The sequence below is a fragment of the Psittacula echo genome, assembly GCF_963264785.1.
Source record: "Psittacula echo genome assembly, chromosome: 5".
NCBI classification, from domain to species: Eukaryota; Metazoa; Chordata; class Aves; order Psittaciformes; family Psittacidae; genus Psittacula; species Psittacula echo.
Genome location: NC_137739.1, coordinates 11627691 through 11643081, shown reverse-complemented (window position 1 = coordinate 11643081; position 15391 = coordinate 11627691). Strand labels below are relative to the sequence as shown.

At 53.0% G+C, this 15391-nt stretch overlaps 2 protein-coding genes across 2 annotated transcripts; one reads left to right on the top strand and one right to left on the bottom strand.

Moving 5' to 3' along the window:
- Nucleotides 1-1215: 1215 nt before the first annotated feature.
- LOC308221183 (deoxyribonuclease-1-like) lies at nucleotides 1216-4405 on the bottom strand (the record flags this gene model as incomplete). Its single annotated transcript, XM_080618145.1, has 8 exons — nucleotides 1216-1269; nucleotides 1529-1625; nucleotides 1700-1854; nucleotides 2124-2236; nucleotides 3060-3175; nucleotides 3314-3397; nucleotides 3565-3653; nucleotides 4259-4405. The coding sequence occupies 8 exons, from the start codon at nucleotides 4403-4405 to the stop codon at nucleotides 1216-1218; spliced, it is 855 nt and encodes a 284-aa protein (XP_080474271.1).
- A 1988-nt stretch (nucleotides 4406-6393) lies between these two features.
- Nucleotides 6394-14964, top strand: INTS15 (integrator complex subunit 15). Its single transcript, XM_080619188.1, has 6 exons — nucleotides 6394-6658; nucleotides 7564-7785; nucleotides 9016-9181; nucleotides 11073-11600; nucleotides 13159-13198; nucleotides 13797-14964. The coding sequence occupies exons 1-6, from the start codon at nucleotides 6467-6469 to the stop codon at nucleotides 14002-14004; spliced, it is 1356 nt and encodes a 451-aa protein (XP_080475314.1). The 5' UTR covers nucleotides 6394-6466; the 3' UTR covers nucleotides 14005-14964.
- Nucleotides 14965-15391: the final 427 nt, after the last annotated feature.

Genomic DNA, 15391 nt, shown 5'->3' with positions numbered 1-15391 from the left:
CTCTGGGCTCCTTCCTACATTGGGAAACCCAAACCCCATGGGGCGGCAGGGTGGGGCTGGCACAACCACCCCTGTGCCGATGCATCGCAGGGTGTCCGGAGAGGTGAGGCAGTGCTGGAGCGTCTCGGCCAGGCTGGGTGGGTGCATGGGACTCGGGGTGCTGCAGACAGAGTGGTCCCCAGGTCACAGCAAGGGGCACAGCAGCAAAGCAGGTGGTGAAGAGCGATGGCCTTAATGTGAGTGATTCAGACGGTGTAATTAGAGGGGAGAGGAGGAAATTGTGGGGTGTTTGGTCAGGCAGGCTGAGCGCTGCCAGCCTCGGCGAGAGGGGATGGCTGCAATCCACTGCAGCAGCTCTGGTGGTCACCCAGGACAGCCCCATTGGTGACCCAAGGCAGCCCCAGTAGAGCTGTCATCCCGCACACTGGCACATGGCATCACTCTGCTCATGGCATCACCCCACCAAAGGAGTGGGCAGCTGTGCTGGGGTGCAGGCAGCTGTGCTGGGGTGCAGGCAGCAGGGCAGGCAGGGAGGGGATGGCTGCTCATGCCTGAGCTCGCTGGGCTGTCCCGTGCACCCCGGGTTTCTCACCCTCACGCCCAGTCATGGGATGAGTGTGGTGTCCCTCAATGCTGTGCCGGCACTGAAACCCCCCCAGGAGGCACTGAACCCCCTGAGAACTGACTCATGCCTTCTTCTTCCCCCCACCCTTGCTCTCAGCACCCTGTCAGCCACCCCACATCCAGGCAGGTTCCAGCAGGATGAGGCTCTGCAAGCTGTCGGAAGAGCATCCTGCATCCTGGCAAGGGGCTCACATCCTGCTCAGAGACTCTCAAGCCCTTCCTGGTGTCTGGTTTTGCTGCCTGCAGCTCAGAGCTTGTCACCCTGTGGGTCTGGTTCTCTCAGTGGCAGGAGGGGACCCCCAAACCTAGGGAAAACCCTGACTCCAGCCCCAGTGGGGCTGCCCCTGGCAAGGGGACAGGGGCCTTGGGCACAGGGGGCTGCTGGGGGGGCTGAAAGGACTCCCTCCAGAGCTGCAGGGGCTGGAAAAGTCTCATTTTTTAATGGAAACAGAGAGTATCCCACTCCCACAGGACCCTGAGGACATCCTTGTGGAAATAGCAGGCAGCTTGGCTGGCACTGGTGGTGCATGGGCTCCCATCAGGGGTGCAGGTGCATGTTGGGGTGTCCTGGTAGCCAGGGTGGGGATGGGCTCAGCGGGATTTCAGGGTCACCTCCACCGGGAAATGGTCGCTGACAGCCAAAGCCTGGGGGGAAAGGAGAGAGGTGGCTGAGCTTGTTCAGACCCTCATCACTGTCATGGGTGGCTGGGACCCCAACGCTCCAACCCCAACATTCAGAGCATACCCCAAAATGCTTAAGCTGGGGGGGTTGCATCAGTGCAGAGGTTGGGGTCAGGCCACCCTTGGGTGCACCCTGGAGAACAGGGAGCCCACCCATGCCCCCAAGAGGTGAGGTAGGTTGGATCCTAGTGCCAGCAGGATTATGTGCCCGGCCCTCACTCACATCCTTGCTCTGGAGGTGGAAAGTCTTCTGGAAGTCATTGACGGTGGCAGAGCCGGGCTCGATGTCCTGGCGCAGTGCGGTGCCACAGGCGATGATGCTGCCGGGGCATCACAGGGTGTTAGTGCCCAGAGCACCCCCCACACCAGCACCCTCCCCTGCCGCGGCACCCACCGGTCATAGGCACAGTCGGTGTCGCTGACGGTGGTGTCGGCGCTGTCGGGGATGAGCCACTCGCAGGCGTCGAGGGAGCGCAGGAGGATGGACGGCCACTGAGCGCTGGTCACGTAGGAGCAGTCAGCGTTGAAGTCGCCCAGGAGGAAGATGTTCTGTGGGGCAGCGAGCTCTGTCCCTGCCCATGGACCTTAGGGAGCACAACGTGCTCCCAAAAATATCAAGGGGCAGCAAGAAACCTCCCCAGCACATGCAGGGACAAGCCCCCAGTAATGGTAGTGGAGCCACCCAGCAGCTGCTTGCCTGGGCATTGCTGTGGTGGTACCTGCTCCAATGGTCATAAGGGGTGTCCCATGGAACACGTCCATGCGTGGTGGCTGTACCCCAGGCTGCCCCAGGAGCTGAGCTCCCCAGCACCACTTACATCGGTTGCCCACTTGTTGACAACATCAGTATAGACGTCGTAGAGTGCATTGATCTCTTCTGCTGCGCTGCTGGGCTCGGCATGCAGAGGCACCATCACAAACTCCTCCACCTCTGCTGGACAGGTGGCCGTTAGCCCCTGGCTCGGGTGCAGCACCCGGGAAGGGAGTGGGAACCCCAGGAACTACCCCTGGCCAAGCCCCAGCTACCAGCTGGGAAAAGCTGCCAAAGGGAAAGGGTGCATTGGCTTTTTGTGGTCTGCTTGCCCTCCAGGCTGGAATTTCCAGTGGGGAGTCGCATCCGTCTGCACGTGGTTTGGGGTTTGCTGCTTGTTTCCCATCAGTTTTTCCAAGACACTGTGGGTTTGGGAAGGAGATGGAGGTGGAAGAGAGACTGGGGAGTGTGTGCACCTTTGAGAGGTTCTTGGGAGGTGGAGGTGATGGCACGGGGTAAGACATGGCACAAGGTGGGAGATGGGACATGACGGGAGATGGCATGCGATGGGGATGGCAGGTGATGGGGCATGACAAGCAATGGGGAATGGTACATGATGGGAGATGACACCCAAGTGGAGGAAGCAGATGATGGGATACAGCACAAGATGGGAGGTAACAGGTGATGGGATGTGGGAAAAGATGGGAAACAGCTGGAGATGTGAGATGGCACACAACTGAAGAGAACACATGGTGAGAGATGATGATGATGGGAGGTGATGGGAGATGGTGCATGGTGGGAAACAGCAGGCAGTGCTGGCCATGCTGGGCAGGTACCCAGGACCCCTGGGCACCCATGGGTGGGAGAAGGCCCTGCTGCAGTGAAGGACACTGGTGGAGCCTCTGAGCTGTGCTCTAGGGTGCAAATCCCCCTCCTGGCATCAGCCCTGTGCAGAGGGGACCCTGTGTCAGGTCACGGCAGCCGCAGCACCGGCTCTGCTCACGTGTGGTGGGCGAGGAGAACTTCACAATGAAGGGGTCCCTGCTGAAGGCATCGGTCCCACAGGAGCCGCAGCTGTCATTGTAGTAGTAGCTTTCCAGCACTGAGACCATGTCCAACCTGAGAGGGAGAGCAGAGCAGCCTCCAGCACCACTCCTGCTGCAGCCAGGGCCTCTAAACATACCCACCACTCTTTGGGAGCCACCAGGGAGGACAGCAGGTGACACAGGGGACGCTGGATCCAGGAGCATCCCTTACCTGTAGATGAAGACGTACTGCTCCTTGTAGCTGGTCCGGCCCAGGGGGATGCTATCCAAAAAGCTGTATGGGTGTGGGGACATGCTGGGAATGAGGTGCAGAGAGAGTGAAAGGAGGCTCCTGGTGCCCCTCAGTACCCATTGGGCTCTCTCTGGCTGAGCCAGAGGTGCCCTGGCACAGCAAGGCTCCAGCTGGGATCTGCCCCAGCATCCCCTTTTCAGGGACCCCTCGCCCTGTGCTATCGGGGGCACCTGTTCAGCTGCTCAATGAGTTTCTTCACGGCACTCAGGTCAGCATCCCGGACCTCCTGCACCAGGGTGATGTCATATCCCGACAGGATCTGGGGGGACAAATCAGAGCTGCTCGCCTCTGGCTGGGAGCTGCTCCTGGGGTACCCATGGGTGCCTGGGCTGGGCTGTGAAGGCTCCCAGGCTGGCAACAGGAGGGCAGGAGGGACCCCAGAGCCAGGGAGGGAGCTCCTCTGCCAGCATCATCTGGCTTGGAGGAACACAAGGGTGACACAGTGCCCTCTAACACACAGCTATCTATCACCCACCACCCCAGCAGCTCCTCGCTTGCAGGCTGCTCTGAGTGAGGAACTGAGCAGCACCAAGCATCACCCATCCTTGGATGGGAACCGGCAAGAGTGGAGATAGCCCAAGGTTGGAGATGGTGAAGGAGGAAGAACAAATGGGTGGCTAAATGGAGGCTTGGATGGATGGATGGATGGATGGATGGATGGATGGATGGATGGATGGATGGATGGACGGGTGTGTGGATGGATGGATGGATGGATGGATGGATGGATGGATGGGTGGACGGATGGGTGGATGGGTGGGTGGATGGAAGGATGCTTGTAGAAAGCTGGTGTCCAACTGCCCCAAGCTGGCTGCATCGCAGAGACCAGAGAGCAGCCAGGACCGCTCCTCTCCCCCCAGCACTCACAGAGACGATGATATCTGCGATGGTCTGGTTGGACATCTTGCTGTCCCCAAACGCCTTGATGTTGAAAGCACTGATCTTCAGCATGGTGGCCATGTGCAGCAGGAGAGCTGCAACCAGCAGTGACAGCACCTGCTTCGAGGCTGCCATCCCATGTGCAGATGGCAGAGTGGGAGCCCTCCTGGCTAGGATGGGGATTTGGCACAGATGACGGGGGTGTCCAGGGCATTACCACCTGGCCATACTGGTTTCACTGGGAGGTGTCTGTCTTCCAGTGAACACCAGGACCCAGGGACGGTGCATCCCTGTCCCGCCATCGTGCTCCTGCCTCACATGAGGCCTCATGCTGCCTGTCACTCCTGGAGGGAGGCCAGAGCGGATAACTCACTGGCAAAGGAGCAAACGCCATTTCATGGTGACGCAGAGCAGTTCCTCATTCACCTGGATGCTCCTCCTGGCCTGGGATGTGCCCCAGCAGCAGTCGGGGACACCAAGGTCTCTTGGCTTGTCCCTCTCCCACCCCTCCCCAGGGTCTGTGCCCCAAATGACTGTGCTGGGACACAGCAAGGGATGGATCCCCCCCAACCCCGACACACCTCCCCACCTCCTTCCCTGCCCGGAGCACCCTTACTGGGATGTTCTGCCCCCCAGCACTGCCCTGCCCCATCCTCACCCAGGCTGGAGTCTCCAGGACTCCCTGGCGAGCAGTGCGGCAGCTCCCACCCACCAGGAAAGGTGTTTGGGAAGTATTTCCTGTGGCGCTCAGCTCCCTCGGGTAATATTTCACCAGCGGATGGGATCTGAGCCCAGCTCAGGTGCCCTGAGTGCCTGATGCTGCTGGGAGCCCCAGTCAGATGGGCTGGGAGGACCAGCAAACACCCCAGCCTTCGGCGCACCTGAAGCCCAACATGAGGAAGGGTTTGCTGCCTCCAGGCTCACTTTTTCTTCTGCTCTAATTAAATCCTCTCCTTTCCCACTTGTATCCTTGCTAGGGCTGCAAGTGCTGGCACCTCTAACACCGCAGTCTCTCCCGTTGCTAATGCAGTGATTCGGTAATGCCATGATTTCGTAATGCTGTGATTCGGTCGTGCCAAAAAGTGCCCAAAGCCTTGCAGACCCTCCCTCCTCCCAGGGAGTGCAGCAGCCTCCCCGGCAGAGGGACCGTACCCACCCCGGGTGATGCTCGTGAGCTGCGCCCAGGCTCAGCCCCAGCAGTCACGGCAAAACTAAGCTGAGCTGCAGAAGGCGATGGGAGCGGGGAGTGGGACGTACCTTAGGTGCTGTGCAAGGTCTCTGCAAGAGGAAAGATCTGCGCCTGCATTTATGGGGAGGGACACGCTCCCCTTGCCAAGTGCTCCCCTGCCCACGACCGTGAGGCCACAGGCTTCATATGGCATTTCTCACAGAAACAAAGGTCTGCTCAGCGAAAGGTCAACCAGTTCAAACCAGTGCCAGCACCACCTGCCACAGGTAGCGCTGAGAGTGTGCCTGAGCCGACAGACACCAACAGGAGATCTGCAAGGTGCGAGTGAACCCCAGAGACCACTCGTGGGGATCAGCAGCTCTCCATTATGGGGTATGGGCACCTCTCGCTCATCACCAGCTAGGATTTGCCTTAAAAAGTTTTTATTTCAACAACACCAACCGTTCCCGCATTGCCAACAACGATTGATACAAGGGAGATGGTGGGATGCTGGCGTTGGGGCAGAGCGCAGCATCCCACCATGGCCCTGGTGCTGGGGTGTGGAGCTGCGAGTTCCGGTAACAGCGGGTCCTGCAGCGGTGCCTGACCCATGAGCCCACCGGGGTCAGGCCCGGTCCCGTGGTGCTGCCCCTCACACTCCCGCAGCTCACCCAGCCTTGCCCCAGCGGCCTTGGCCGGATGCCCGGCCTTCGAGCGCAGCTGCCGCGTTGCCAGAGGGGCCACGCCGGGTGATCCTTAGGGAACGGCGGGGCCCTGCAGCGACACCCCCATACCCGGGGCTAAGAGACCCCTCTGGGCTGGACCCCCCCCCGCACCGCGGCCCAAGACCCTCGCTGAGGACAAGCCCGCCAGGGGGCGCTGCCGGCAGCGAGCGCGCGTTGCCCCTTTTGTCCATGTGGGGCCGCCGTAGCGCCCGTCCGCCCTGCGCGTCCGCTGCTGGGAGGCCGCGCCGCGCTGGAGGACGGCAGAGGGGGTCCATAGGGGCCCGGTCGGGTCCGGTGTGAGCCATGAGCGACATTCGGCACTCGCTGCTGCGGCGGGACGCGCTGAGCGCCGCCAAGGAGGTGCTGTACCACCTGGACATCTACTTCAGCAGCCAGCTGCAGAGCGCCCCGCTGCCTCTGGTCGACAAGGGCCCCTCCGAGCTCCTGGAGGAGTTCCTCTTCCAGGTGCCCAAGGAGCGCGGAGCGCCGCCCAAGGTGGGCCCCGGCCGCGGCAAGCGGGGGGCGAGCGAGGCCCTGAGCGTCCGGACAGGGTCCGGGGAGCGGTGGGGGCCGAGGCCCGCGGGAAGCCGGGCAGGCCTTGGGGCTGGCGGTGTGGGACCAGGCAGCTGCACCCGGACCCAGCCCCGGGGACCGGGTGTGGAGGCCGAGGCCCCAATTGCTCGGGAGCCCTGGGGACGCTGGTGCTGGAGCCTGAGGCCCCAGTATGGTCCCTGGGGTGCTGGTGACGGAGGGGCTTTGGCCAGGAGGGGACTGGCTGGCAAGGCCCCAGTGGACTGGGCAGGACTCTGGGGTACCAGACAGGGCCCCAGGGCAGGGAGGTACGGGCACCTAGAGGCCCGTGGGAGCTACCTGCAGGCTCACAGCGTTGCAGCTGGGCTCTAAGAGAGGTTTTAGGTGGCTGCTGTGGGATGGATCTGGGTCCTCCCAGAGAGCAGTGACCAGAAACCACAGCTGCTGGTGAATGATGGGGTGCATGGGCCTGGGGCATGGTGGTCTGCTGGGCCCAGCTGTGACACCCTCCCTGCTCCACCCCCACCCGCAGCTGCCCAGCAACACCCTTAGTGCTGTTATTTGCAGAGGAAGGAAATAGTTTTCACCCCAGTATTACTCTTGGTCTCATATCTCAGTTCAGGGCAGCACTTGCAGGTGCAGCAAGAGCCAGTCTTGGTTATCCAGGTATTCAGACACCACCTAGAGCTTTTTCCTATAACAAGGTAAATGCAGTGGTGGTTCAGGAAGTCTGAGTATGTGTGCTGTGCATGAAGGTTGAGTTTCTAACACTTAAGGAAGCTCTAGCTCTTTACTCTTCCTGCTTTTTCACCTCTTGGTTCTTCAAGAGCCCCCGTGTATTTTGCAGTTTTGCTTTTGTCTTCTTTCAGAGATTGAATTCACTTCAGGAACTGCAGCTCCTTGAGATCATGTGCAATTATTTCCAAGAGCAAACCAAGGATTCAGTCCGGCAGATCATTTTCTCATCTCTCTTCAGCCCTCAAGGAAACAAAGCAGATGACAGCAGGATGGCTTTGCTAGGAAAGCTGGTTTCCATGGCAGTGGCTGTGTGCAGGGTTCCTGTTCTGGAGTGTGCTGCCTTCTGGCTGCAGGTACAGCTCTTGTGCAGGCAGGGCAATCTTGGGGAAGGAGCGAGGGGGAAGTGCCACGATGGGTGAGCTGGGGCAATGTCGCCTAATGGTTGGTGGCAGCTGGTTGCAGTCAGCTGCTGCTCCTATGGCGGCTTAAGCTGATAAAACAGCTGGCTGCTGCAGCTATGTTCTCCCTGTGTCTGTGCTTGTGTCCATTCCTCTGTTCCAGCATAAGGGAGAACTTCTGCCAAACCACTTCTGTGGGCACTGGCAGAAGAAAATTTGGTGTTATTTTTACTGTCAGTGAAGGTTTTACCGATTTCCTCCCCCTCAAGCCCTGCCTGTTGAAAGGGGTCAGTGGAGGGTTCATCCAACACAGGGAACAAAACCATGGCAGTTCATGGTCACGTTGCCCAAAGAAGCCAACTCTGCAGTTTAGGAAGTAAGCTGTGCCTGATGTGCAAGGTTGTGCATGGCAGAAGAGGCGCAAAATACCTGTCTGGCTTGAGATTTGCACACAAAATACCGGTGTCTGGATTCCATGAATGCAGTATGTTAGGACTCTCCTTTGTCCCCCCTTGCCCATTGAGATTCTCCACTGTAGATGTCAGGAAGCAGCATCTTTGCTGCTGCTGCCTTAATGAGAAAAGCAGAAGTCAGCTGTTCTACAGAAGGGTAAGAGCAGAAAGGCTGTGCTAGGAGGGAAGGGTGGGAGAAGGCAAAGCAATACTGTTTCTGTGGGATCCCTGTTTTCTCACCTGGAGAGCTGTGGTGGGGGAAGAGGGGATGTAACCCAGATAGCAGAAGAAGGTGTCGCTTTTTGCAGATCCCAGCTCTTAAGTGACATGAGGATTGCACAGAATTTTTTCCACATTAAAAATGTCAAGCACAACTGAGAGGTTACTGAACTAGTTGAACTACAGAGCTGTTGCTGAAGTAATAAAATCTCAATCTAAGTAAAAATACTGATGTAAAATGTTTTAATTTTAAACTACAGATATCGTAAACATGAAATACCACCTATTTAGTACTGTGAAACAGTAATTTTATTTCTGAGTGAATATTTTATATGCAGAGAGAGAAAGCACTCTTGAATTTTGGAAAACTGGAAACACAAGTGTTGAAGCAGCAGAGAGGCTGGGTGATGGGGGCAGGCACAGTATATAGGCACCACAAACTTTGAAGTTGGCTCTGTAGGAGTTTCTGTGGCTGGGTTTAACCTGCTTTTCCTCATGTGCTACACTGCTGCAGCGAACCCCTGCGGTGTACTGCGTGAGGCTGGCCCGAGCCTTGGTCGATGACTACTGCAACTTGGTGCCAGGGTCCATCCAGACACTGAAGCAGATATTCAGTGCCAGTCCTCGCTTCTGCTGCCAGTTCATTACATCTGTCACAGCTCTCTATGACCTCTCTTCAGGTAAGTGTTTCCAAGCTGTGTCTTTGGAAGTAAGAGGAGCAGTATAATGCAACACAGGTTAACTGTTGCAAGGGAATTAACTGCTGAAATTCTAAAGGTGCTTGTGACCATGGAATGATTGCCAGAAGCAGCTCAGGAGTGTGGCTCTTGCCTCATCTCTCACTGGGGTGAGAATAAAAACAACCACTTGGTTATTTTTTATCTACTGAAGGTAAAGTCTTCATTAGAGAAGCAGCCATGTAATGCCTGACACAAAGCGTAGTGTCCGCCACAGAGATTCAAAGGACATGGGAGCATTGTTGCTGGAGCAGCTCTATGAGTGAAAGCTGATCTGCTTGGGCTGGGCAGCTGAACTTCCCTATTGCATGTCACCTGCTCAGCAGATAGACTCAGGGTTGTCTGTCAGTCTGGATCCTTCAGAAAAGGGGAGAAACACAAATTCTGACTGTCTGCAAACTGGAGCTGGGTTTCTGTTGAGCGCTGATGAGAAATGCAATCAACAGTGTACTCCAGTGTGTTCTTTAACTGTATGTGTGACCAGGTAGTGATATGACATGTCTCTGTTGTTGCTCAGACACTGGAAGCGTGTAGGTGTGAAAATAAGATTCATTTATTCAGAAAGAGAGACAGCTGAGAGACGGAAAGCAAGCTCATGGTAGACTAGAGAACAACCGTACACTAAATACCAACACCACATGTAATGCAAAAAAAGCAAATATATTTGTTATTGATAAAGGAAATCTTTTGCATGGTCTTCTCCAGATAAGCAGCTTGGTGGTAGTGAGAGAGGTGCAGGCTTAGACTTTTTTCTTTTAAGTATTTGGTAGAGCTCATAGCATATTCTTCCTCAGTATTTTATGTCTGTTTTGTGCAATCACTTACAAGTTTAAACAACTGATTAAAGGATGTGCCAGAAGGAAAATTGCAAGAGTTATAGGAAGCAATTGGTTTTTTAATTCCTTGCTTTATTAGAGATATCATTGGTGATACAAGAAAAGGAAGCTTGCTCTTCAAAGAGCGAGCTGTAAGTGGGCAGTCTCTACCATGTCCTGAGGACAGGAGTGCATGACACAGACAGCAGTATCTCTGAAACTGAGTTCTCAGAAAAGCTGAATACTGAAAAATACCAATTCTGTATCTGGAGCACATGAGTAATTCTGTAGTCCAGATGATTTCTCCTATAAGTCATTTCAGGCACAAAAAACCTGACTAGATAATTCTGTGCTGAGCTTTTTGTTGAGGCTGCATGCAACAAGCAGCAAAGTATGTTGCTCAGTCCAGTAGCCCGCCCCTGTGGCAGGATGATGTGCAACTGCTGTGAAGTCAGCGTTTCTCTTGTCTGTAGCCATGCTGCAGCTCATTACCACCTTTCACTTCTTGAAGCTTTACATAATCCTATAATCCTTTACCTGGCATGTGACTGTGTTGTCATGTTAAGTTTTTCCGCCAGACATGCTTGTTTAGATGAGTCTAAAAGGAAATGAATAGCGTGAAGAGAAAGAAGTGCCAACAAGTTTTTCCTGTTCCATTGTCCATTGTACTTCCTGTGGCAAGGGATGAATGGAGACTGAGTTTAAAGAAAAATTGGGCAGATGATGGGTGGTAGAGAAGAAAACGTCAGAAGCACCTTTGCTGGGAAAGAGGATAAATGTTGGCATTTGGTGGTGTCTTCAGAATAGGTGGAGAAGGTGAATTTGACAGGAAAGTCTTCCCTGGGATAAACAAGCATCTTACCTTTGGTGTCTTGAAAAAAACCCGCAAAGTTTGAGCGGTTGTGAAATTGTAATTGTGACAGTGCAGGAAGGGGGTGTGTGAGAGATTAAATAAAGATTGCTGTCCTGTGCTCCAGCGCAAGGCCCGTCTTACCCAACAATAACTTTCCTATCTTCAGATGACCTCATCCCTCCTTCGGATCTGCTGGAGTTGATTGTGTCCTGGATCTTTGAAGACCCCCGTTTGATCCTCATCACCTTTCTAAACACTCCTATTGCAGCCAACCTGCCAATAGGGTTTTTAGAGCTCACCCCACTGACTGGACTGATCCGTTGGTGTGTGAAGGCCCCCTTGGCTTATAAAAGAAAGAAGAAAGCCTCTCTCTCAAATGGACATCCTCCCAGCAAAATTGCCAAGGACTCGACTTCAGGAGAAGACAGAGATTGCCACCAGCTGTATTCAAAACTGCATCTAAGTGTCCTGCAGGTTCTCATGATGCTTCAGGGGCATTTAACGGAGAAGAACCTTTATGGGCGCCTGGGGCTAGTACCCTTTGACCATGTGGTTCCACTCATTGAGGAAATTAATAGACTATCTGATGAACTCAATCCTCTCAATGCATCCAAAGAGATTGAACTGGCTCTAGACAGACTGGCTCAGGCTTTGCAAGTGGCCATGGCATCAGGAGCACTCCTGTGCACTAGAGGTAAGCTGTCAGTGGGGCTAGCAGAGACCCTGGCACGGGATTCTTTTCCTCCAGCGTGCAGAAGTTGTAAGAGAGAGTTTGGGGGTGAGGGTATTAAAGATCAATGTGTTCACAGTGGAAGTAGTTATTTGCTGCTCTTAGAAAGCAATAGTGCAGGAAATAGTTGAGGAAAAATAACTGGATGGAGACTAAGAAAGGAGAGATCATTGTTGCAGGTGGCTAGTGTGTTGCTTTGCAGAACTGAAGAGCTTATCTTTGACCTTGCAGTGTGCACAGGGGGGTTAGAGTTGGCACAGGGATAAGTTTGAATCCCTCAGAATTGCTTGTAACTGTTTAAAAAGCACTGATTAATTGTGCTTCAATTTGACTTCTCTGGGTTTGCTGCTGGAGGAGAGTCTGTGAAGCGGATAAACCCATGGGGTGGGTATGCTAGACAAGATGTTTGAAAAGCAAACCAAAACTCTTCATCTGGAACTTGTGGGCCTTCAGCTGTCCTGTAATGAGACCCCATTACGGTGTGTATGGTTTCAGTTAAACCTAGTAAAGAAGCCTGTTTTTGTGGCTTTTGTCTTTCTGTCCTGTCTCTAAAACCAGCTCTTTCTGAAAGACCTGCAGACGCAGCACAGGGTCAACCAGACTCTTTTCTTTATACATCCTCTTGAAAACAGGTAATTTTTAGTGTGACCAGAGGGTTTAAAGCTTCCCAGCAGCCACACAGTTAGTGCAGACCCCAGATGCAGAGAGTGGCCTCTGCCTAAGCAGGTGCCTGACCTATTTGCTGTGGTTGAACTAGCACTACTGGTAAGATCTCAGTGTTCTGCTTTCTAACGTTTTACATACAAAGTAGCTCTCGGTGTAATAAAAACAAGCAGAAAAGTGCATTGTTTTTTTTAAGTTAATGGCTTATTTCAGCTGTGTTTTTTTCTGAGCTGTTTACATGGTACATTCTGAACGCTTGCTCCTACTATGGAAGTGGAAGGTAATTCAGGATAAGTAGCTGCTGAAGTAACAGTTACTTCAGTGTTTTGGAAGTTTGTTTATCTACAAAGGCACACTTTCTTCTCAGGCTATTCCTGAAAGGACTCTTATGAGCAGGGTATGCTGTTAATTACCGTGGTTCTAGCTGTTCTGCTTTAGCAGAAGTTTGGTGATGGTAAAAAAGGTGCTATTTCTACTTGATAAACAGGGAAAAAAAACCCCAACCCATTCTTTACGCTAGCACTGTTTTAAAACACCCCAAACCAACACAGAACAGGCATTGGGTAAGTTTTGCCTTGCTCTGACCTCATCATAAATGCCATGTTCAGTGACAGAGTCATATTTTCTATTTCCTGTGTCTTAATTACATACAGTTAAGTGTCTGGTATGGAAAGCTGACCGGTGAGATGGAGAAACATTTTCTTTCCTATGGAGGTTTTTGGTCTGAGAGTTGGGATTCTGGATCTGTTGATGACTGGAGCTTTTTTGGTAATCTGACTTTCCTAGAAAGGAGAGTGGAGAGGAAAATTGCTCTGATTTCTGCTTTACCCTTACCGTGATGTCTTATGTCCTCTTTCAGACGACTTGAGAACTGTGTGCTCCAGGCTACCGCATAACAAGTAAGAGGCCTTTCTACAGCCATGTCAGTTTTGATACGTATTCCAAGGCTCATACTTGGGGGCTGGTGGGGCAAAATCTCCCCTAGAAATTTGTGTTTACTTTCTGAAAGTCAGCCTTTATTCACACACAGGTTAGCACAAGGATAAAGGTGACAGACAGTGCTTGCTATTTCTTCCCTTGCAAGCTGGACTCTTGACTGAAGGACACTTCAGTGACTCCCACCATGTGGATGATCTTGTCCAGACTGTGTTAGAATAAATGCACAGAAAGGGAAAATGAAATTACAATGTGGAACCTGCCCCAGAGTTATCCCATCCCCAACTCCCTGCTTGTTTTATCTGACCCTAAGCTTAACTGCACTGTGCTTCTTGCCTCTTTGCAAAGAGGAGCCACATTTTATTAAGAAAAACGGAAAGAGGGAAGAAAAGTCTTTCTGGAAGCTGTAAAGAGCATAATTGAGTCACTGTCCTCTTGCCTCAGCATTGCTGTGTGTTGGTTATGAATTGTCTGTAGAGTCAGTCCCTCGTGGGGTGGGCAGGGCTGTGACAAAAACCTTCTCTGAATAATCCTCATGTCTGTCTGAATTCCTCTCCACAGCCTGCTCCAGCTGGTGATCTCGGGTCCGGTACAGCAACCGACCCATGGCGCTCTGCCACCAGGATTCTATCCTCACATCCATACTCCTCCCCTGGGGTACCCCGCACATGCCGCACACCCTGCGCTCCCGGCTCACCCAGCGCTCCCGGCTCATCCCGTTCAAACGTTTATACCAGGAATGACATTCCCATACCGACCGATCCGCTAGGACTGTAGAGTGTACCCGGTTTCCCTTAGTTTGAGGAAGCTTTGCAGATGAAACCAAATGTCTCGGGAACCACATTTTCCTCTTTGGTGTAAAGGTGAGCAGTGCCTGTGCGAGGGATCAGCCCTTCGGATGTGGAGAAGATGCGGATGGGTCAGCTGCAGTCGGTTTGGATGTGGGCTGCAGATGCTAAGGCAGATCATAGGGACAAAAGGCGAGGGTGGGAAGAGGCAACAAAACCTTCAAACCTCTGCAGCGTGTGGAAGTTTTCTTGATCCCCATTGTTTCATGGACTCACCAAGGCTACATTTCTCAATCGTGTTTCTCCTTAGCCCTGATCAGTTGATGGCACACTGAGCCCACCTAGTCTTGCTCTAGGAGGGCCAGCAAGAAAAGTGTGAGATTTTTCCCAAGCTCGTCCACTCCAGCCTGCTCATTTCTTTGTAAATGTTTGTATCTATAGCTACAGAGTATGTGTACACTGTATATTTTTGGAACGCAAATGTTTCAGAAGCACAAGGTAGAGTAAAGCAGCACTTCCTATTAAAGGAAACAATTTAAGAAGTATAAAGTAATTCTGCCACTTTATCTTTCTAACATTGATTAGACAGGTCAACACGTTGGGCCTGCTCTAGGGAGGGAACAAAACCCCTTTATGGCTGCAGTCACCCTTCATCTCTAGGGTGGGGAATGCCCTCTTTACATGCCTTCACATGCCTTCAGTGATTCATGAAACTTTGGGGTGAGATATCTGGTGCTTTTGATCACAGCTGGCTGGAAAGCTGGCTGCTGAGTGAGGTGCAGGGGAATGCAGATGTGTTTAGGAGAGGCAGCAGAGCTTGCTGCTGTTAGCACTACTGCAAAACATGCCCTCTAGCCCCTTTAACTGAGCTCTCTTGCCGTGCTGTGATTCTCTGAGCTCCTTCTGATAGGTAAAAAAGCAAGGAAGAAAAGTTTTTTCTACACATTGGTGACTACAATAAAGACCTCCAAAGCTCTTGTCCTTGCTGGGGGAGATGTGGTAGTTGTGGGTCTGCATTGCCTATGAATAAACAAGTTAGATGTGAAAAAACTATTTGAATGAAACTGCTGGAAAGGAAACTCTGTTTTGCCCTTCTCTGTAAAAGGAAAATAGTATGTTTTAGCTTTCGGTCAAGCCCTGAGGGGGTCACTGTAGGTCCCTTCTAACTGAAATATCAAGGATAATATCAAGCTTCAACCACAAGGGAAAACCTTTAAATCTTACAATTTCACGATTAGAGTCATTACTGCCATGAAGCCCCAGCAGTGGGACAGGTCACTGGGTGTCCCTCACAGTGCAGGACTGAGGGAAACGGCGGGAGAGGTGACACGGGGACATGAACACGCTGCATCCCCTGTTCCCAGCGGT